The following is a 21,147-nucleotide window of genomic DNA, read 5'->3' as shown; positions in this document are numbered from 1 at the left end:
AGTCGGGGCGGTCGCTACTTTCTGAAATGCCAACATCATTGCACCTTCCCCATTAGCATGACAGTGCGCTTCAAAAGGCAGGTACGACCTTACTCGGCCTGGCCTCGTTCTTTCCTATTTGACTGCGAGATATACTCCTCCTGATGTACTGCTACGAACGCTCATGGGTCGGTCTACTTCGGTCTACTCCGCACCGGCTCGCAACTACTTCATTGCTTCGTAAAAAGAAAAGAGAATGACCATTAAAATGCAGGTATATTGTCATGCCGTCCTCATATATTATAACTCGCAAGAATAACTATGTCTAACTTAACGCCTCTTATCAGCACGCATCTTCTCCTTCCGTGACAGTCTCTCGGCAGCGCGGGTTAGCGATGAGCGAATGTCGCCCTTGGGGAATGACGTGACGTCGTAATATGTAGGGGCGATGTCCTGGGGAGTTGATTAGCAAGAGTGATATAGTAACAGAGTAGAGGGTAAACATACAATAAGCCATTCTGGCTTGACAGCCGTGACTGTACGAATATAGTTCTTCGTAGTGAGGACGAACTCGTTGTAGAGGACCCATTCGGCGTCGTGTGCAAGGACAGTCGACGGGTGAAGAAGAACATTCTGGTGGTCCTTGATCGTCATGTACTGGCTCTTGCCTTGTGTTTCCTTCTTGGCGACCTGCATGAAGAAACCGGCGCAGAGAGCGCGGCGGATGTTCTCGTAGTATTTCTTGTCTTCGAAAGGTGTCGAGATCATCTCGAGTTCCTCGCGCTCCATGATGCGGAGAAGCTGCATCCGGACATTATCGGCGGACTGCAGGGATCGCAGGGAAAGGAAGTGATCGTGGCACCACTGCTTGGGATTATCCTGGGCCTCGGGGCTCTTGAAGGCGTGGTAGGCGTTGAGGAGGGTGAGCTGATCACCGTCGGGGTGGGCGAACAGGTTCTTCATCTCGTCGGCGCGTTTACGCTGAGATGCGGGTCGGACGAAGATTTGTGGGACGGAGAGTAGGGCTGTGATGGAGAGGATCTCGTTCGAGCAGTAGAACTCCGGCGAGCTGATGAGCATAACAGCAAGGGCTGGATCTAATGGGAACTCTGAGGCAAGACGTCCAAGCGGTGTGAGGTTGCCGTCATCGTCAAGACAAGCAAGGTAGTTCAGCTCCTCAAGGGCTCTCATGAGCGTCTCGGGGGCGGGAGGATCCATCAGATCGAAGTGGACCAAGTCATCAATACCCAGCTTCTTTAACTCAAGAACAGTAGATGACAAGTTTGAGCGAAGGATTTCGGGGTATGTCTGATCGATCAGTTCCTTCTTGAAGGCACCTTCGGTGTAGAGGCGGAAACATTTTCCAGGGCGGGTACGACCAGCACGACCAGCACGCTGTTGGGCGGAGGCCTTGGAGATCGGAGAGACTAGGAGGGACTCGACACGAATGCGGGGGTTGTAGATCTTCTGCTTCGAGAAACCGGGGTCGACCACGTAGACGATACCGTCAATGGTAAGCGAGGTTTCGGCGATGTTGGTGGAGACAATGACCTTTCTTCCGGGACGACCACCAGGGCGACGTGCAGGTGGCGCAGGCTCGAAGATCTTCTGTTGCATATGCGGAGGCAAACTACCATAGAGAGTGTAGACCTTGATTGGGCCCGCATCGGCCTCTCGTACCATCTCGTCACCTTCGAGCGAGATCTTGCGCGCGGCGTCCTCGATCTCCTCCTCACCCGTCAGGAACAGTAGAATATCACCGTCATCCTCGGTGGCGTGAATTTGAAGAACCGTGCGGATGGCGGCTTCAACGTAATCTTGCTCCGGCTCGGGGGTGTAGAAGATCTCGACAGGGTGAGTACGACCAGGGACCGCAAGCAATGGGGCGTCGTTAAAGTAACGTTGAAACTTTTGCGCATCAAGAGTGGCAGACATGATGATGATCTTCAAGTCAGGTCTGCGCACCACAACCTCCTTGAGAAGACCCATCAGAACATCTGTAGACATTGTACGTTCGTGCGCTTCGTCGAGAATAATAGTGCTGTAGCGGTTGAGATCGTGGTCGTTCATGGCCTCACGCAGAAGCATACCATCCGTCATGTACTTGAGCACAGTCTTTTGACTCGTCATATCCTCGAAACGGATACTGTAACCAACTTCCTCTCCGAGAGTGACATCCAACTCGGCGGCAACACGCTGGGCAACGGACATGGCAGCAACACGACGGGGTTGCGTACAAGCAACCATCTTGCGCTGAGTATGTGGGAGATCGTCCATAAGAACGAACTGCGGGATCTGAGTGGTCTTTCCGGAACCAGTCTCACCAACGAAGACCAAAATCTGGGACTGTTGGTATAACTGCAGGAACTCATCTCGCTGGGCGTGGACAGGCAGATCGCGGCGAGTTTTCAGGATAGAGAGGTACTTGTTGGAGTACGGTCGCTCGGTGAATGGATTGAACTCATCGTCTTCAACCTTCTGAGCCTGCGCAGCGGTGGTCTTATGGCGCTGCAACTTGCCAAAGGCTGAATTCTTGTTATCAGCCTGTGAGCTTGAGTTGCCGTTAGAGGACGTATCAGCGTACATATGAGCCAGGTAGGGATTCTCCCGGGGGTCAGTCCCAGACTTATCCATCTTCTGGCGTTTTGCGCGAGAACCGTCTTCGGAGCCTGAACGTCGATCAACCATGATAACGTGGAGAGGAGTGTTGAGGCGCAATGAGGGAGGTAAAAGCGGCCAAAAAATTCACAGCGCAAGTTTGCCTCTGCGGGTGAAAGAAAAGATTAAGATTGTCTCCGATAGGAAGGTGGGCCGGCGGTCACCACTCACAGTCGCCAGAGCTGCTGTCTTGGGCTTCACCGCCCGGGTTCTGCCAGCCCCGCTAGAGAAAGCAAACAAGGGACTCGAATTATTTACTCGAAGCTGCCTGGACTCGATTTTTGCTCTGGGACTGCTGTCGCCTTGTCTGTTCGCTTGGCGTAGAGGCTTTGAGGACTCACAATATCGGATTCACTTTTTTTGACCCCGTCTGGTGGCAAGGTGATTGAGTTTGGAGCTCTAGTAGTCCCCGCTTGAGCAGCACTTGGGATAGCGCCCAGTTTCTCTGCGCAGAATATAGACGACAATCTAACAATCTCATTTTTCATAGACGCCATTTTTCTTGTAACTAACATATACCGCCATGAGCTCCGACGACATTCCTCCGAGCTTTTGCATCGGACAGCATGAGAGCAAGCGCACCGTCCCAATTACCTCGGAGGTGGTACAGCTGGCGCATGAGAGTAACGTATGGACTGCACAACCTGCACTATCATATTGATGGCTGCTAATAACGATCTATAGTATGACATGCTCACTACGCCTATTACCACCTCTCACTTCCATTCGCGCGTTCTTGGCCTCCTCTCCTCTCATCTATCGAATTCGCAACTCGTGTCGCATGATGATTCTAGGACTTTGATGACTACGGATAATACCCGGCCCCTGGTGATTCCGCAATTAGGGCCTGCCGACACTCATCTCACTCCCAATGAGGCAATGTCGCAGCTGGTCGGAGTGACGAGTTCCTGGATTGACATGTGCTCTCCGGACCCATTGATCGCAGATATCTCCCGCCAAGTCTTCATGCTCGAGGTCGCCTATGCTGCATTTTGTGGTATAGGATATCTTTTAATTCCGGGACCGAAGTTACATCACAATGCAATGCACTCGGATGGAGTGATTTACTATGCACGGGCAATCCAGGACGCAATCAGCCTTGGCCCTTACATTCAGTTTCACATCTGGACGAACATGATTGACAACCAAGACCTAGAGCTGGATGCGATGGGCGACCTTGCTCCCCTTGCCCGTGAAGAGTTCCTCGAAGACGCCGAGTTAGAAATTCCGAAGATAGACCTTTTCGGTACTTGGGATGCCTGGGATGCTATTAGAAGAACATGTAAATACCATTCGAGGCTTTTCGTAGGTAAGCAACGTTTTCCTAGACGCTCTCACAATCCTTGGGATTCAATGCTAAGCGGTTCTCTAGCACTCTCTGTACCAAAGCATCTTCCTCCCATGTGTGTGCAGTCTAGGTGGCACTCGGAGCCTGTCCACTTGTTTACCATTGACCCCAATACCTTTATCAAAAACCAGAAGGGCTATCCAGTTCTGGGTAAAGGCCACCAGGCTTTGATTTCCCGATTCATGCGTTTACGTACTGCGCCTTGGATCTTGCTCTGCGATGTTGACCCAATCCCAGGTGTTGAACAAGACACCAATGCCTCGAACCTTCCCGGCTCTGAGTACCCGAGTCTTGCGCAGGCCGCAGTCTCGAACAAAAAGCTCCACGATCCGACTCCACATCTGTCCTATATGCGAAACCTCCAACAACGGCAGCCTCCGCGAACCGCCATTGAACGGTTCGGCACCGGCTACCAAGACTACCTCCAAGCACCACTGCAGCCATTGACCGTCAACTTGGAAAGCATCACCTACGAAGTATTTGAAAAGGACCCCATTAAATACGAATGGTACGAACGTGCCATCGCCAAAGCTCTCAGCGACTGGGCGGAGCAGAAGAAGCCTACCTCAAATCCGGATGGACGCGTTGTCCTGGCGGTGGTTGGAGCCGGCAGAGGGCCGTTGGTGACTAGAGCAATCAAGGCAAGCGCTCAGTCAGGCGTTGATATCGACTTGTGGGTCGTTGAAAAGAACCAAAATGCATTTGTTCTCCTTCAGCGCCACAATCAAAATCTCTGGGGTGGAACGGCTACTCTTGTCCATTCTGACATGCGTGCTTGGAAGGGGCCACTGGTCAAGAAGACCAATCCTTCGACGGCAGCTCCCGCTGGGCAATCTCTCGGAATTGAAGATCAACTCCTCGACTCGCCTGGCAGTGGTCAAAATCCTACAGCCCATTCTGCGCCCGAGACACTAGAATTTACATACACCAAGATTGATATCGTAGTGTCTGAACTTCTGGGTTCATTTGGTGACAATGAGCTTTCGCCTGAATGTCTTGATGGTGTCAACCACTTGCTGAATCCAGTCCACGGAATCTCTATTCCAGCATCCTACACAGCTCATTTCACCCCCATCTCCGCGCCCAAACTCCATGCAGATGTCGCGAACCAAAGCATCTCGAATCCTGCAGCGCCTGAAACGCCCTATGTGGTCATGCTGCATGCTATAGATTACCTTTCGACCAATCCATCCGAAACCAACGCTAGATCTTCGATTACGACTGTGCCCACTGAAGCAGCGACACCATTTGTCCAGACGGCGTGGTCGTTCTCTCATCCGAACCGGAATATTCCACCTCAGCCGCCTTCGACCTCGATGATCTCGAATACCCACAATGTCCGTCGGGCGCGTCTATCCTTCTCCATCCCGAACCGTGGCGTTTGCCATGGACTAGGTGGCTACTTTGAGACCGTTCTGTACCCCGGTGTGGAACTTTCTACCAACCCAGTTACTATGGACAGCAAGAGTGCGAACATGATTAGTTGGTTCCCGATCTACTTCCCGTTGAAGGTGAGATCCCTCCAATATACCTAGCCTATGAGCTTAAAGTATGCTAACAATGCCAGACCCCCCTCAACGTCCCCGACAATGGCGAAATCGTCGTAACCATGTACCGCCAAACCGACGACCGAAAAGTCTGGTACGAATGGATGGTAGAAGTCTTCGCACTCGAGGGTGGTTCCGGTTCAGAACCAGGCTCAGCATCAGCCTCACAACACATCTCCCCCGTCATGACCGGAGCCCGAGTGAATTCGCCATCAGGCGCGGATAGCGCCGCCAAACAAGACGCCACCGCGGGCAGTTTCAGCAAGTCGAGAAAGGCACGTGGCCCCAGGCGAGTGAGGGTGGGGATCAGTGATCTGCACTCAAGCATTAAGGAAGGATGCCTCATGTAGCGAGGACCTATTTAGCGTCTTCCGGAAACCGGAATCATCGATGAATGGCTTCTTTTCGAGCGAGGCTGGCTGCATAGCTGGATGGGTGGGAAACTTGAAATTGGAATGAGCGATTCGTATTCGTGGGGTGGGAGTTCGTGGTGACGACGATTGCTGGGCGGTGGGCGCTGCGCTGCTATGGCAGAGGGGGGATCTCTTGGCCGCGAAACATGTCTCACTGCCAAGGGAGATCAGCGCAGACTTGGCGGGTATGATCGACGATACGTAGCAGGCTAGCAGGAGTAGCGAAACTCATCTCCCCAGAGTCCAGAGTTCAGAGTCATATCCGAAATTTCAAAAGTGAGAAGAGGGGGGAAGAAGAAAAATGCAATCTCATCTCGACAGCCATACCTGATTTACCTACCGCCCAAATGTAGAACGACAGCCCGGCCTCATTCGTAATCCCAGAGTCAGATTCTAGGGCTGTGCGACATCACCGCCACGTACTAGAGTCTAGATACATTTCAACACCAAGAGCTCGTCAGTAGGTGCTGGTTTCGGGGTATATCAGCAGAGAACCCTCTGTACAACACTGTCAACACAACACAACGATGGCAGGACTGACCACGTGTACTATCTACACGTCCATACTCCCTGCTTGCTAGGAGTCTCGCTAGAAAGCTAAACTACCTTGTACGTGCTGAGACCCTTAGTGCTGTGAAACCCACCTGAGTTTGATAGAACAACTCGGTAAGGTGGCTTACATTCTATATGCGCCAGGTTCAGATATCGTCCGTGCCGAGCAGAGGTCTCTATTCCATAGACATTGTAGAGACGTAGAAGATATCCGAGATTGGAGCTTTGTGCGGATACAAGGTAGTGGCAGTTAAGCATTTCGTAACATCCCTTGACCCCGAAAGTACAAGGTAGACAGCCTTGAGTTATACTCTATGATAGGTACGAATGTACCCCCCTATCTAAATATTTGCGGACGCCGCTTTCAAACGTCGTCTTTCAACTGCTATGCCAACCCCACATCCAGTGTCTCTCCATTATCCTCACAAAGGAATACCTAAGCAAAACACGGGAAAACCAATCTCTAGTTAAGTTTAACCCTAGCCTCAATACGAGATCCTGTTGAAATCAACAAATACGTTTACCTGTTCTGCCCATCTAGCATGACTCTCAATATCAGATGCTACCTATCCACTTTGCGTATACGGTATCGACCTGATTGTCTTCGAAAACATGATCTGGAGACGCACGCTGTGCTCTAGGTCACCGCCACCGGTGAGAGTGAGATGACATTTCGGGATCCGTTCGCTGACAGAGTCGAGGATGACGCCGTTACAGCTTATGAGGCATCGCGATAGACGATGACACCTTCGATGAACCTGCGGAGTGCGGGTCTGTTCAAGTAGGTCTAGATATGCATGCATAGAACCAGAGGGAGCGGCGCGGTAGACATCGGTGCCCGTCGCTCCTTCCTGACCAGTGCATGTACCTTCCTTACCCGGGGTAATTAGAGATATTGCGAATGGGGAAGGCGCGATTCACGCTGGCTCCCATCGCTCCTTCTGAATTGGTGCGGGAAGTTGCACCTCCGCTACCTCAAGCGTGGCGATCTTCCAGCCATAACATACAAAAGGGCCAAACGGAAGCTTCGGAAATGCCCTGGGATGAGCAGTCTGCCTCTCAACCGCTAATTACAAAGCTATGGTCCGGCAGAGGTGCCATTGCCTCTCACCCTCTGCCCTCTTCCGCACGCATAGCCTTGCAATCTTCGGGGAACACACACTACACTCACCACCATTTCCAAGGCAGGCAATGCAGGGGTTCAGATCCCACTAGGTTCATTCTGACGCACGACCGACATAATGAGCCTTACCACGGTTTCGAGTGATATGTCCAAACCAGAAACAGTAACAACGACCTGCTTTTAGCAATGTAAGTGCTTTCAGGTAAATAACAACCCCGCGCTCATCTTTCGAGTTGGGACATAGTGGTTTGAAAGCATGCGAAGAAGCTTGCGCCCAAGGAGTCGAAGTACGCGGGCTTTCTAGAAATCACTAAGCGGCGCTTGATGATTTTGCAGCATAAGTCTTGCGATCTATTGGAGGGGTCAAGCGCCAGGCATGAGTTCAAGGTCCCGTCTCTCGGTTGGCATTGTGTACGTCGAGGGCTGATGTTGGATGAGGTGATCAATAAGCATCGGGCTTGGGGTTCGGGGTATCGGTATCGGCTCCCGAATCGGGATGCTGGCGCCGCCAGCCATTATGGTAGGGTCATAATGATAATATGACAGAATAATACCGAATACCATGCCTCCCTTTGGTATATACCAGCATAGGTAAATTCTTCCCTAAATAGGATTAGCTGGCTGTGGACGCCTTGTGGGATGGATATGCACGCCCTACGCCCTAGATACGCATACCAGCAGTTCAGCAGTCAGAGGCTATCTCAAAAGCTGTTGTTAGGCCGACTCAACGACAAGGGGCCAGAATGTTGGAACTGGGGAGTTCAGTGCAGAATTCCAGATTCACCGAAGTGCAGACTGATCTCCCTCCCTTCCCCTTGGCAGTGACCGTCGAGCCCTTGGCACCGCAGATCAAAACACAAGTTCTTCACCAGAAAGACCAAAAAAGCGAAGAATTGGAAGAAGGGGTGCAATAGTGCGACACGAGCTCCTTGCCTCTGCGCATCCCCGTCTTGGGGTTTCTGGGCGTGACCTCAACCAGCAGCACGGAAAAGCAACGTGGGACGGGGACTCGTGCGGATTGGTTTGGCGGCGATCCGAGGGGCTTCAGGTCGTTATCGGGGGATCTGGATGGTCGGGATTCCGCTAGCATAATGGGATGGGATAAATGGAATTGAGTGGAGGAGTGGTATCGGGGGAGCTTATTGGAGGGGCATGTGATGTATACTAATCTGATCAACTTACTAGGAACTAAGTACCAAGCAGTCTAGACAGAGAAGGTATTTATCAGATGGGAAGGCATGCCGGCCGGAGTTAAGGGCCGATCGCCTAAGTGCCGGTCTACGGAGGAGTCTGAGGTGGCCTGCTGTTGCTGCATCATCTGCGCTTATATTGGATCATCTGTGGAATAAGACTGACTGGCGTTGACCGAGATCAAACAGGGTAAATTAATTGGCACTGGACATGGATGTGGTTGTGTTGATAGATAAAGTAGGATAGAGTACAGTAGAAAAAGAAGCCGCCCCAGACGGACGGACAGCTTCTGCGCACTCCTCAGACTTCTTCCCAATAAGAATCTCTCTTTCCCCCAGCTTCTTCCACATTCAACCCCCAATCCAAGCCTGCTTACCTGCAGCAGCTTTGACTCCTGACCCTGACACAAGCTCCCCTTTCTTTAACCTCTCCATGACTGCTGTCTTCCTTTATCTGTCGACTGTCTCGGAGTGCGTGGGTTAGTTTTACTTATCTTCTACGCCGACCCCTCCGCGACCAACACACTTTTCCCCTCCACTGCGATCAACGATCACAGATTTTTAACCACCGACTACTATACGACTACGATACCGAATATACCGATCTCGCTATATTACATCTCGCCAACACCTGAAATAATTCGCGCCACCTTTTCGCTATTCCGACTCCCTTCGCCAAAGTTGAAATGGTTCACGCCACAGGCGAGGAACGCGCCGAACACCTTTCTCGAGAGGCTGTTGAGTTGAGAGATTCGGGGCACCACGAGGTATGAAACACTTGCCTAGCAACCCAACCTATTTTTATCATACAGAATAATCCCTGTCATATTTCCCAACGTGGCTGTCTTTGTTTGCTTCACATTCGTTATCACCCCTCAACACTGCCCGTGCGCAGTGCGGCTGACGCGCTTCGTGATGTAAATTAGGCTGCGGTGCGAAATCTCCGAGAAGCCCTTACGCTCGCTCCCGATAATACGACCGTTAAGGATGCCCTGATCAAGATTCAGCAGGAAGAAGGTGGCGACCACCATCTTCTCGATCTATGTCGCCGATACACCACACAGAAGGATGGAAAGGCCGGAAAGGATGCCGTTCGCTACCTCCGAACTGATGGACTTGTCCCGCCGGAGAGTGTAGCGCTAGATTGCGCAAAGTTGATTCTTTCGCATCAGGCTCATACGCTCGATTCTTTGCAGGATGATATTATTTCTGGATTGGTGAGGCAGAGTGCGAATGTGCGGCAGTACTTCTCGAGCCAGCTCCGGGTTTCCGTAACTACCTTTTTCGACCTTCTCTATGAGCGAGGTGATGGCGGTGCGGTTTGTCTTGATACTGTTGTTCTGGATCATGCGGTTTGGCCATCGGAGGATGAGCGGCTTCACTGTGAGAGGGAGCTGTTCCAGCTCTTTATTGCGAAGCTCATGGAGTCCGGACATGATCTGGATGGCCGGTCACTCAAGGGCATTGCTCGGCTGCTTGCTGTTGAAGCGGACCAGTTGCGAGATTTGATGGATGACGAGAGCCTCGATGTCGTCGTTACATCCCTTGATCACCGGCTTCCGCTTGAGTGGAGGAGCCAGGCTACTTTGGCAACTGTCAAGTACCTAGAGTCTTCTGGGGATGTGGGACAGAAGCAGTTATCTCAGATAATTACGGCCAAATTGAACAAGAACCGCATCGACGACTTGATTGTCGCCTTTTCCGCCACAGCCGCCGTCTTTCCCGTCGCTCCCGAGGTCGCCGCCAGTCTTTTCCTCTCCGAGGCCTTTATGGCTGCCGTGAAACCACTTACTGCACGGGATGCGAAGAGCAAGAGGATGGAAACGACTGTTTTGGAGCTGCTTAATGCCGCTTGTATCAGCAACACGAGCCGAGATGCCATCTCCAAGAACCTTTCCGACTGGCTCTCTCATATCCTCACCAATGGAAGTGATGAGAGTTCGGAGTTGGCGGCAGTTGTTTTGGCGAAGCTACGGGCGTCCCCAAAGGAAGGCGCCGCGGCGAATGGAAATGGTAAGGCTCAGAGCGACGACGGCAATGTTACTGAGCTTGTTGACCGATTCAAGGGATTGATGTCTAGGCCTGAGGGTGAGCACATCTCGAACGCGATCGAGGGTCTAGCCTATTCTTCTATCAAGCCAGAGGCCAAGGAACAACTCGCCCAGGACAAAAGTTTTTTACAGGGCCTGATCAAAGTCTTGCAAGACAAGGCCAATGATACCTCGGTACTCTATGGGGGCCTGATGATCATTTTGAACCTTACGCAATTCCTTCCCAACCTCTCTGAGGAGCAGAAGAAGATCTCACAGCTTAAGTCGTATGCTGAAGCGAAGACAAATGGAGCAAGGACCGGACCCAGTCCTCTCAACGACGAGAAGCATGTCGTGGCTCGCTGTGCTGCAGTGATTGATGCGGGTGTCGTACCGCTTCTGGTATCCTGCGGCAGAAGCACCACCAGCTCAAATCACGAACTCATCGGCCGCATAATGCTCTCTTTATCCCGGAATCCCAAATCACGAGGAACATTGGCTCAACAAGGTGCTGCCAAGCTTGTCCTCGGCCTCGCAACTAGCTCCAGCGCAAGCAAGACCAACATCGCAACCGCCTCACACGCACTCGCACGTATTCTCATCTCCGTCAACCCAGCGCACGTCTTCCCGCTGTCCGGCTTCCCCCACGTAACTTCCGCCATCCGCCCTCTAGTTGCGCTACTCGCCCCCGAGGAAACCACCAGCGCCACGGCAGAAACACCCCTGGACATGCTTCCAGTCTTCGAGTCCCTTCTCGCCCTTACAAATCTTGCCTCGCACCCTGATGCCGCGGCCGCCGAGTCCATCGTCCGCAACGCCTGGGATCAAGTCGAGGACCTCCTCCTCTCTAAGAACCCACTCATTCAACGCGCCGCCTGCGAACTCGTCTGCAACCTCATGACCTGCGAATCGGGAATTATCAAAATGGCTGACGGGACTACGCGCGCTGCGCAAAGACTGCACATTCTGCTAGCCCTCACAGATACCGACGACGTAACCACCCAACGCGCAGCGGGCGGTGCCCTCGCAATGCTTACAGAATTTGATCCCGTCATCGCGGGTATTCTTGAGCGACAAAGAGGTGTGACCCTCCTTTTAAACCTGTGCAACGAAGACGATGACGGTCTCGTCCACCGCGGTGTTACCTGTGTCCGGAATATGACCTGTGCTGCGTCAGGCGATATTGGAAAACGGGCCCTCGAGGCCGTGAAGCAGGCGAATGGTGTCGCGGTGCTAAGCAATATGCTCAAGAAGACACGCAATCAGCTCGTTCTGCAAATTGGTGTTGAGGCTCTTAAGCCGCTCGTCGAGTAATCGGCACAATGAGTTGAGTCGAGATGAGAATAAAGGGTGCGCAGGTGCGCAAGTGTATTGATGATTGATGAAACCCATCTCCTATCTCCTGTTATTTCCATAGACGTTACTCTTGCATTTCTTTCGTGTCTCTATTTTTTGCTTTTCAGTTTCTGTGAAATACGATACAGCGCTGCTTTGCTTTGCTTTACTTCTCATTTCATGCCGGCGCTAGGCAGGCAGGGTATCTGATTTGGCGTTTTCCTTTTCTTCATTCTCAATCTGTTTACTTGTTTGCTTGCTTGCTTTCTGGTGGCTCTTGATATACTAGACGGGCAAATTGCGTAGAGAGCCATTGATGAAATTCAACATTTGGCCGGTATGGCTGAGAGTTTGTTCTTATATTCCGTTTCGTATCTTTACCCGGATATGACCGAGACTGTGTCTACGGAGTAGTACTCTTATCTCAATTTTAGGCCCTGGTTGCAACCCAAGGACTGTTTAGGGATACTCACGGGCTAGAAACTCCTTCAGCAAATCATCATCCTTATACTCACGCAAGGCTGTCTTGCGCCACTCGTCCCACCCAAACCCATTCTCAGCATTGCCATCTTTATCATTTTCAACACCGAGAGCCCTTCCAAGACCATAAAATAATGCCTCAAACCCCTCAAATTCCATTGTAAGGTCGTGCCCATTACAGAACCTGAAAAAGTGCAGCATTCGCCCCTTCCTCACAATTTGCGCGAGGTCAGAGCGCCCATTTTCCTCGAAACATTGGGTGAAGTGTTCCTCGTCAGCGCTCGGCTCAAGCTTTCCGATATAGAACTCGTTGACGTCGAGGAGCATCATCGGCGATGTAAATGCCCAGGGTTTTTGGTCTGTGTACGCCCACTCCCAGTCTAAGATATCGGTTATGTTGTAGTCGTCGTCGACTAGGATATGGTCGCCTTTATCATCGGCGTGGCGGAGGTAACAGTGACCGTCGTTGAGGTATTCGTATACCTGGTGAAGGGAGATGTGGGTTGTGAAAGTGTCTACGAGGAAGCGGTGGATAAAGTGTCCGTCTATTGGGCGCGAGGAGTACATCGCTCCTCGCTGAATACGATCTATATTTTGTTCAATGCTTGCACGGAGGAAAGTCTTGGTGTCGATGAAGGGGCCTATAGGGTGCATTCTGAAGTCAACATAGTCCGTATGGGTTTCTTTTGCGAAAGGACCGATTTTGTAGGTCCCTGGTGACTCGAGTGAGCCCATTCCATCAGATGGGTATTTTTGCAGCTCAATATAAATGTCTGCCAATTGGCGCATAAGCTTCTGCTTTTTCTCCGTCGTCGCATCGGGCCAGCAGCCGGTCTTGCCAGGCAGTTTCTCATAGAGAACGTAATCGACGCCAACAGGGTTGTTGTCATCAAGGTTATAGTCATATATCTTGGGCACGGGAACATTTGTTTTGCCTAGAAATTGTAGGATAGCGATCTCGCTGCGCAGTATATATCTCTGAAGATCTAGAGGTGGTGTTGTGGCGTCGCGCCTGCGAATGCGAGCAAGCCAGATCGTACCGTCCTCGAAATTAATGTCAATGTGGTAGTTCATGCCACCCATGAACGTTGAGGACTGGGTTGATTCATCATCTTGGAGGTCTCTGGCTAGGGAGCAGGGCATTCCACTGCGCAGTTGGCGAGCCCGATAGAGAAGAGCACTGATATTGATCTTGCTAACAAGAATGGGGATATCTTTATGATGTGCTTCTCGGTAAGTAGCATCGAAGGATTCGTCCTTGCGAATGCCAATTTTAGTCAAATCAATAGCTCGTCTGACATTATTGATGGCTCATCTCCCACGAGGGGAATTTATGATGCTCCGGCTTGAGATGAGTAGCACAGAGATGGCGATCATAGAGAGTACATTCCCCTTCCATGCGCACGCAGGGCTTGTCGCAGGGTTGGATATCGCAACCCCACATTGCGGTGGCCGTGGGAGGCATTCCGGGTCTCGGCTGAGATAGGATCTCTTTAGGGTCACTGGCACGGGCGCGTGAACATATGGTGAGAGCTAAAGCTGCAGGTGCGTCAGATTGGAAGTTTGGAATAATTCTCCACAGACGATTGCCCCAACGTTGAGGAAGCTAGATAGTTGCAATTTATGGACAATGGCGAAGACTAGCTTCCCCACGTCTGATCGCAGGAGTCTCGAATCCGAGCTCAGCCCTCCGCGGCCGACCCTTGGGATGCATCCTGCAGCGTGGGGGAAATGCAAAAAGTACGTCGAGCGGTCTGCTCTGTGTCAGATATAAGAAGCAGCCATGGTCGAGGTACTCTGACCGCTATGACAGCAGAAACAAGGAGCTCCTTCCTAATCCTCTTTGAGTGTTGGTGTTGACGCTGGGATGAGTCAGCCAGTGTATACCTCGGCGTAATTGACCCGGCCCTGTGGTAAGGTGAGTGTAGTCTATAGTAGAGCTCCAGTCTTCTCTGATCTGCCTGTACCTTACATTGCCCTCGCGTTTGTACCTGTGGGCGAAGAGGCGAATCAACGCTGTTCAGACGCCCACGCCCAGCACCGGTTCGACGTGACGAGCCATGGGATGTCTATCCAGCACAATGGTCGGCGGAGGCTCCGACCTTCAGTGGCCGCCACTCATCAGGGCCAGTGTCCCGCACTCCCGCCTTCATTCGCTCCTCCGCTCCACTGCCTCTCCAGTTGATGATCGCATCTTCTCACGCCCTGACCGCATCTTTTCTTTGTTCCAGCCTTTCAGACTCCGCTACCTTCATCCATTGTGTTCCAGGTGCTCCACGTGCTGACACGCATCTTCAGTCTTCACCAGAATTCCTCTCTCCTGTCTTCTCCGACGTTTTCCGCGTACCAAACCTTGTGGAAGAAGCTCCAGCTCCTCCTCCTTCCACCATACAATTCTTCTCCTGCTTTCTGCTCAAAACTGACACATGGCGTCCTTGTCGAAGCTCTATTCCTTGCCCCTCTATACTCTCTGTCGCTCATCCTTTTATTAATTTCCCTGTCGCGCGATTTCTCTTTGTTTGGTCTGGTGGTTGCGCCGCTGTGAGGTCAACTTCAAAAGACTGTCCCAGAAAGTCCCTCTATTTCTCTTCTTGTTGTCGTATTTCACCTGCTGGGATTTGAAATATTCCCGCAATCATGAAGTTCGGACGCAATTTGCCCAGAAACATGGTGCCGGAATGGAGTGCCTCCTACATTCGGTACAAGTCCTTGAAGCAGCTCATCAAATCCTCTGCGGAACGTGTGAAGGCGGGTCACGAGGCAGATCTCGCCGGTGAGCTATCTCAGTGTTGCGAGTAATGGACCGCCGCGCGGCCCTCCTAACTCTCCCCTCTAGGCTTCTTCTACTCCCTCGACCGGAATCTCGAGGATGTTGATCACTTTTACAACAAGAAGTATGCCGACTTCTCGCGCCGTCTGAAACTTTTGTCCGACCGCTATGCCCAGCCCATAGATCAGTTGGATTCCGACGACGTGGAGGACCTTCTCGCCGCATTGCTGGAGCTCCGCGGACAGTTCCGCAAGTTACAATGGTATGGCGAGGTCAATCGTCGTGGGTTCAATAAGATTACCAAAAAACTGGACAAGAAGGTTGGAGCCCAGGCTCAACAAAAGTATCTTGAGACAAAGGTCGATCCGTTGCCATTTGCCTCAAATACTCGGGTTGCCGAGGCATTGAAGAAAATCAATGACTGGTTGTCCATTTTGGGCGACCAGAAGACCTTTGACGATGCCAGCTCAACGCACTCTTCTCTTTCATTGAAGAGGGGTGGCCCATCTCGTCCCAATCTGAATCTTCCTGCCAATATGCTCCTTACCATCGATGAAGCGTTGCGCAAAGATGACACGCATGTCCTATTGGAGTTGCTTGAAGATTTGAAGACTGCAGCGGATGAAGCGGGCGATGATGTTTTTCCAAAGGTTCTTCGGAGTCTTCTTCAGCGGTCCATCTACTACCGCTCCAAAGCATGCATTACAGCCGTGCTTGCTCGCTCCGAAACACTTGAGGAAGAAGATGATATCAACAAGCGCAATTGCATCCACCGCTTAGTGATTGCAATTGGCCGTGCTCAGGCTACCACTGACTCGGAGCAGTCCGCCTCAATGGTGTTGGATTTCCCTCTCGATACCTCGAACTACATTACTCCTGCTGCTCTTCCAACCTTACAGCCCCCACGACCATTGTCAAAGGAAGTTAACCGGCCTCAGCATCTGGACAGGTCAGACCCTGCAGTGTCCGTTCTTGAACATTTGCTGGACAACCTTCGACCCAATCAACGCGAGTCTTTGCTTTCAAAGGATTTGTCTGGCCGTACGCCGTTGCATTACGCTGCGCAGCATGGGTTCAGGGTTGTTTGCGAAGTCATTATTGAGCACCTGCAAGCTTGGGACATGTTCGACGTGACCGAGGGAATTGATGCCCCCCGCTGGCAAGACAATGATGGCTGGGCTCCACTTCACCTCAGTGTCATTGGCGGGCATCCGTTGACTACTCAGGCTCTTTTGAAGGCCGAGAACTGGAAAGGGCAAATTCAGGACAAAGTGAAGATTCGCAAGCAAGTTTCTAGGTCTAGCGCAGTCCTCGCACTGGCTGTCAAAGCCAACTTTATTGATATTGTTCAGCTGCTGGTCGACGCTGGCGTCGATATCAACTACCAAGACCAGCAGGGTGAAACCGCGTTGCACGTTGCGGCACGCTTTGGTCACGACAAGTGCGCCCGCATCCTGCTCAAGGGCACCGATGATCAGAAAGCAGACACTGAGCTTGTCGAGACTCCTTATTCGTGGACCCCGCTTTTCATTGCTAGTGTCGATGGCTCGCTAAGTGTCGTTGAGGCTCTGATCGAAGCTGGGGCAGACCTCATGCGACAAGATTCATCTGGCTGGACAGCAAAGGAGCATGCGGCCCTGCGTGGCCATCTCGACGTAGCCAGATGTCTAGCAAAAGTCACACCTGAACCGCAGCTCACCGAAGAGCCTTCCTTGACCGTTCCCAGTACAACCGGTCCGTTGACCTCGTCGCAATCGTCTCTCTTGGAGAAGAAATCCAATAGCTCTTTAGGGAGTTCTCCTTCAAGAAATGCTGAACCTGTTAAGTCATTTGGACATCGGTATCTCACCGATGAGGCCATGATTCTGGTTAGCCTTGGCACTATGGACATTCGAAAGAATGTGGAGGCTGTGAACCTTGATCGCATCCCCATGGAGAATGCCCATGCCACCCAGCTGGACACTGCCTTGTCTATTGTGGTCTCTGCCAGTGGTGCGAATGGTGAGCCTGAGATCATTGATCTTCCTGTGCAAGACAATATTGCGACGGAGCCTATTGTTTTCCATGCAGCGGATCAAACCAAGGTCAGGCTTCTCTTTGACCTGGTTCCTACCTACGCCGGCTCGAAAGACCAGATCGTTGGACGCGGTGTTGCTCTGCTTTCTAGCGTCAAGCCAACTGTTGGATCCCACCGTATCAACCTTCAAGGCGACTCTACTGTTCCCATCGTTGCTGCCAACACTCTTGATGTGATTGGTTCTATCACTTTCAACTTCCTCATCATCACGCCTTTCAAGCACCCAAATATGTCCGTCAACACAGAACAGACATACTGGAGGAGTATGGCTTCAACGATGGTCATCGGACACCGTGGCTTGGGCAAAAACTTTGACACCCGCGATTCGTTGCAATTGGGCGAGAACACCGTTCAGTCGTTCATTGCAGCTGCGAACTTGGGCGCATCATATGTCGAATTTGATATCCAGCTCACCAAAGATCATGTTCCTGTCATCTACCATGATTTCCTTGTGAGCGAAACGGGTATTGACGCTCCGGTTCATACCCTCACACTAGAGCAATTCCTTCAGCTGGGTGAACGGGGCTCGTCTCGGACGCCAGTATCGCCAAGAATCACCCCTAGTGGAGGACCGGAGTTGGGTCAACCCCCTCAACGCACACGATCCATGTCTGTTGGTGGCAAGGAGAATGATCTTCTGGAGTTGAATGAGAAGATTAAGCACACTCGTGACTTCAAGAAGAAGGGATTCAAGGGTAACACCCGCGGCAACTCGATCCAGGCTCCCTTTGCCACATTAGAAGAGTTGTTCAAGCGGCTACCGCAGAATGTCGGATTCAACATGGAATTGAGTAAGTATAACTGCAATCAAGCATAACCACCTATATCTAATCTCGTTATAGAATACCCCATGTTGTACGAGAGCGAGGAAGAGGAAATGGACACATACGCCGTGGAGCTGAATTCCTTTGTGGATACAGTCCTCAAGATGACGTATGAACTAGGCCAAGGCCGCAATATGATCCTGTCCAGTTTCAACCCAGATATTTGCTTGCTACTCGCTTTCAAGCAGCCATCTATCCCCGTCCTCTTTTTGACCGATTCTGGTTCAAGCCCTATTGGTGATATCCGAGCGAGTAGCTTGCAGGAGGCGATTCGTTTCGCTTCTCGCTGGAACCTGCTCGGTGTGGTGACACAAGCCGAATGTCTGGTCCTTTGCCCTCGCCTCATCCGTGTTGTGAAAGAGTCTGGTCTCGTTTGCGTCTCTTATGGGACGTCCAACAACGATCCTCACAAGGTCAAGGTAAGCCTTTGACCACTACCTTTTAGCAAAGCCGCTCTAACATCAGAAATAGTTGCAAGCTGCTGAAGGGATTGACGCTGTCATCGCCGACTCCGTTTTGGCCATTAGAAAGGGTCTTACGGAGCACGAAAACAAGTCTGCGCCTGGACTGACTCCCGATGCCAGTCCGCTCAGCCAGCCGACTATCTCGGCTCTGAAGGATGCTTACAAGATTCCTGTCTTAAATCAAGTGGAGGAAAAGGATGACCCGTTGCATGTGAAACCAGACGTGCTATTACAGTGAAGTGCTGTTGGACTGCATGTCAGCACCGTTAGTGTTGGCCGGATTTAGATAGACCTAGTGTATTCGGATTTATTCCGGCAACAGCGATGGAAGCTCTTATATTAGACAAGCTCAATTATGAGATTCAAATGAATTTCTCTGCTTATTCTCCAAAATAATTCCCCTAGTCCGTACGAAACAAATATTGTAGAATTGAACGTGGCCCGGCTGTCGAGTGTATGATGTCACGTGTCACCGCGCCACAGATGAGGCTGAAAGAGGACCAGGCCATGACGCTTAAAATTGTCCGAACGCTCATTGAACCTCCGACTCGCCGAGCTTGACGTTTTCTGTCTCTGGAGGAACCAGTGTCACTTCACAAGGCACTCTTCTGGAATTGACTGTGCGAATCTGCCTATACGAGGGAGATTCAGCTGGTCGGCCATGATGCTCTTCTCCTTCAAGTGAATGATCCACTTGTTGCTGCGGCCGTATCGGTGCTCGCGGGCATCAACCAACTCACCGTCTTCATTGACTACGTTTCTTCTCAATAAGCCGCCCATTCTACAAGAATGAACGCCGTAGATGCGACAGAGCACTACGAGACGAGTGCAAATGGTAAACCTGCAACAAAAAGCCCCTCAACCGTAACTAATGTCAACTCCTTCTAGACCCAGCACCGTCCCTCTTAACAGTCATCGTCGACACAAACCCGCACGCATGGGCGCTGCTCGAACAAGAAGGCAAAGACCAGCTTTCACTATCTACCGCTCTCGCGAATGTCCTCGTCTTCCTTAACGCCCACCTGGCCTGCAACTACGCCAACGAAGTCGCCGTCGTCGCTTCACACAGCCATAAGGCAGCATGGCTATACCCAGTTACATCACAAACCAGCGGCGCCGGCGCAGACGCAGACGGCGACGTCTCCATGACCGCTGATGCAATGGACACTACTACAAGTGGTAGACAAATAAACAAATACCGCCCCTTCCGCGTCGTCGAAGAACAAGTCACTTCAAACCTCCGTCACCTAATGTCTAGCACGTCCGGATCCGACGTCTCAAGTAACACGTCGACAATGATGGCCGGCGCACTCACACTGGCACTTAGCCACATCAACCGCCGCGCGATCGCCTGGGCTGAGGCCCACGGCGGCGGCGATACATCCTCCCTCCACCCCTCCGGCGACCCAGACACCTCAACGAACGCCATGCTCGCGCGGCGGTCCACAACGACCCAAGCTGCAAACGACGGCGGCGCAGAGGGCCTGCAGTCGCGCATCCTGATCATCTCCGTGAGTTCCGCGACGGGGTCCGCGCACCAGTATATCCCCATCATGAACGGTATCTTCGCCTGCCAGAGACTACACATCCCCATCGACGTAGCCAAACTCTCCGGCGACGCAGTCTTCCTCCAACAAGCCTCAGACGCAACAAAGGGGATCTACATGTCCCTTTCCCAACCAAGAGGCCTACTCCAATACCTAATGATGTCCTTCCTCCCTGACCAACGGTCCCGCAAACACCTGATCCTCCCGACACGCGTGGACGTCGATTTCCGCGCCGCCTGCTTCTGCCACCGCCGCGTGGTCGACGTCGGCTTCGTCTGCAGTATCTGCCTCTCTATCTTCTGCGAACCGCCTGAGAATGGGGACTGTCTGACCTGCGGCACGCATCTCGAGATGAGCGAATACGGGCAGAAGCCGGCTGTTGTGGCGCGGAAGAGGAAGAAGAAGAAGACGAGGGTTAATGGGGTTTCGGGGGCGTCGACGCCGACGCCGACGCCTGGGCCTTGATTCTCTCATTGGGAGTATGACCGTCTATTACGGCAACGTATGTTCTCGATCGAAATATGGGACGGGAGGGGCTTTGTCCCAGCCCGAAAGCATATTCGAGAATATGTTCTTTGAGGCTTAGCTTTCAAGCAGGTGAGGTCTTGGTCGAACCGAGTTGGACGTGGAGATTCTGCGGCTAGCCAAACCCTCTTCGGTTGGATTATGCTTAGGACATGTCTCAAGGTCCCCGTATCGCCATAAAGCCACCCATAGAGTGGTCATTTGACTTGGAGATTTACCGGAAGTAATAAGAAGACCTATTTAGTCCGCAATTAATACCTTGGAAATTCATCATGCATTGAAGAA

General features: G+C 51.8%; 6 protein-coding genes across 6 annotated transcripts; 4 read left to right on the top strand and 2 right to left on the bottom strand.

Moving 5' to 3' along the window:
* Window positions 1-237: 237 nt before the first annotated feature.
* On the bottom strand, window positions 238-2,712 carry BDV14DRAFT_166702 (DEAH-box ATP-dependent RNA helicase PRP43). Its single transcript, XM_073767533.1, has 2 exons — window positions 487-2,712; window positions 238-432 (listed from the first exon to the last, which is right to left on the bottom strand). The coding sequence occupies exons 1-2, from the start codon at window positions 2,665-2,667 to the stop codon at window positions 310-312; spliced, it is 2,304 nt and encodes a 767-aa protein (XP_073631737.1). The 5' UTR covers window positions 2,668-2,712; the 3' UTR covers window positions 238-309.
* A 191-nt stretch (window positions 2,713-2,903) lies between these two features.
* On the top strand, window positions 2,904-6,265 carry BDV14DRAFT_166701 (protein arginine N-methyltransferase). The gene is made up of 4 exons (XM_073767532.1): window positions 2,904-3,265; window positions 3,322-3,946; window positions 4,010-5,496; window positions 5,553-6,265. The coding sequence occupies exons 1-4, from the start codon at window positions 3,161-3,163 to the stop codon at window positions 5,880-5,882; spliced, it is 2,547 nt and encodes an 848-aa protein (XP_073631736.1). The 5' UTR covers window positions 2,904-3,160; the 3' UTR covers window positions 5,883-6,265.
* Window positions 6,266-9,127: 2,862 nt separating this feature from the next.
* BDV14DRAFT_166696 (myosin-binding striated muscle assembly central-domain-containing protein) lies at window positions 9,128-12,651 on the top strand. The gene is made up of 2 exons (XM_073767531.1): window positions 9,128-9,577; window positions 9,737-12,651. Exons 1-2 carry the CDS (start codon window positions 9,497-9,499, stop codon window positions 12,152-12,154), a joined length of 2,499 nt encoding a protein of 832 aa, XP_073631735.1. The 5' UTR covers window positions 9,128-9,496; the 3' UTR covers window positions 12,155-12,651.
* On the bottom strand, window positions 12,635-13,798 carry BDV14DRAFT_196588 (uncharacterized protein; the record flags this gene model as incomplete). Its single annotated transcript, XM_073772482.1, has 1 exon — window positions 12,635-13,798. One exon carries the CDS (start codon window positions 13,796-13,798, stop codon window positions 12,635-12,637), a length of 1,164 nt encoding a protein of 387 aa, XP_073631734.1.
* Window positions 13,799-14,477: 679 nt separating this feature from the next.
* Window positions 14,478-15,327, top strand: BDV14DRAFT_130725 (uncharacterized protein). The gene has a single exon (XM_073766104.1). The coding sequence runs from the start codon at window positions 14,840-14,842 to the stop codon at window positions 15,275-15,277; it is 438 nt and encodes a 145-aa protein (XP_073631733.1). The 5' UTR covers window positions 14,478-14,839; the 3' UTR covers window positions 15,278-15,327.
* A 4,008-nt stretch (window positions 15,328-19,335) lies between these two features.
* BDV14DRAFT_130710 (TFIIH/NER complex subunit TFB4) lies at window positions 19,336-21,146 on the top strand. Its single transcript, XM_073766103.1, has 2 exons — window positions 19,336-19,625; window positions 19,679-21,146. The coding sequence occupies exons 1-2, from the start codon at window positions 19,580-19,582 to the stop codon at window positions 20,800-20,802; spliced, it is 1,170 nt and encodes a 389-aa protein (XP_073631732.1). The 5' UTR covers window positions 19,336-19,579; the 3' UTR covers window positions 20,803-21,146.
* Window position 21,147: the final 1 nt, after the last annotated feature.

Source organism: Aspergillus stella-maris (genome assembly GCF_047715825.1).
Source record: "Aspergillus stella-maris strain CBS 113639 unplaced genomic scaffold BDV14scaffold_7, whole genome shotgun sequence".
Taxonomy (NCBI): domain Eukaryota; kingdom Fungi; phylum Ascomycota; class Eurotiomycetes; order Eurotiales; family Aspergillaceae; genus Aspergillus; species Aspergillus stella-maris.
The sequence above is the reverse complement of the archived record's forward strand: the minus strand, read 5'-3'. Positions and strand labels throughout refer to the sequence as shown.

Coding starts and splice junctions, on each gene's coding strand:
- BDV14DRAFT_166702 (XM_073767533.1), bottom strand. CDS start 2,667: ATGGTTGATCGACGTTCAGGCTCCGAAGACGGTTCTCGCGCAAAACGC. Junction 433..486: donor TCAAGCCAGAATGGCTTATT/GTATGTTTACCC, acceptor TCAACTCCCCAG/GACATCGCCCCTACATATTA.
- BDV14DRAFT_166701 (XM_073767532.1), top strand. CDS start 3,161: ATGAGCTCCGACGACATTCCTCCGAGCTTTTGCATCGGACAGCATGAG. Junction 3,947..4,009: donor CCATTCGAGGCTTTTCGTAG/GTAAGCAACGTT, acceptor GCGGTTCTCTAG/CACTCTCTGTACCAAAGCAT. Junction 5,497..5,552: donor CGATCTACTTCCCGTTGAAG/GTGAGATCCCTC, acceptor TAACAATGCCAG/ACCCCCCTCAACGTCCCCGA.
- BDV14DRAFT_166696 (XM_073767531.1), top strand. CDS start 9,497: ATGGTTCACGCCACAGGCGAGGAACGCGCCGAACACCTTTCTCGAGAG. Junction 9,578..9,736: donor GAGATTCGGGGCACCACGAG/GTATGAAACACT, acceptor GATGTAAATTAG/GCTGCGGTGCGAAATCTCCG.
- BDV14DRAFT_130725 (XM_073766104.1), top strand. CDS start 14,840: ATGATCGCATCTTCTCACGCCCTGACCGCATCTTTTCTTTGTTCCAGC.
- BDV14DRAFT_130710 (XM_073766103.1), top strand. CDS start 19,580: ATGAACGCCGTAGATGCGACAGAGCACTACGAGACGAGTGCAAATG. Junction 19,626..19,678: donor CTACGAGACGAGTGCAAATG/GTAAACCTGCAA, acceptor AACTCCTTCTAG/ACCCAGCACCGTCCCTCTTA.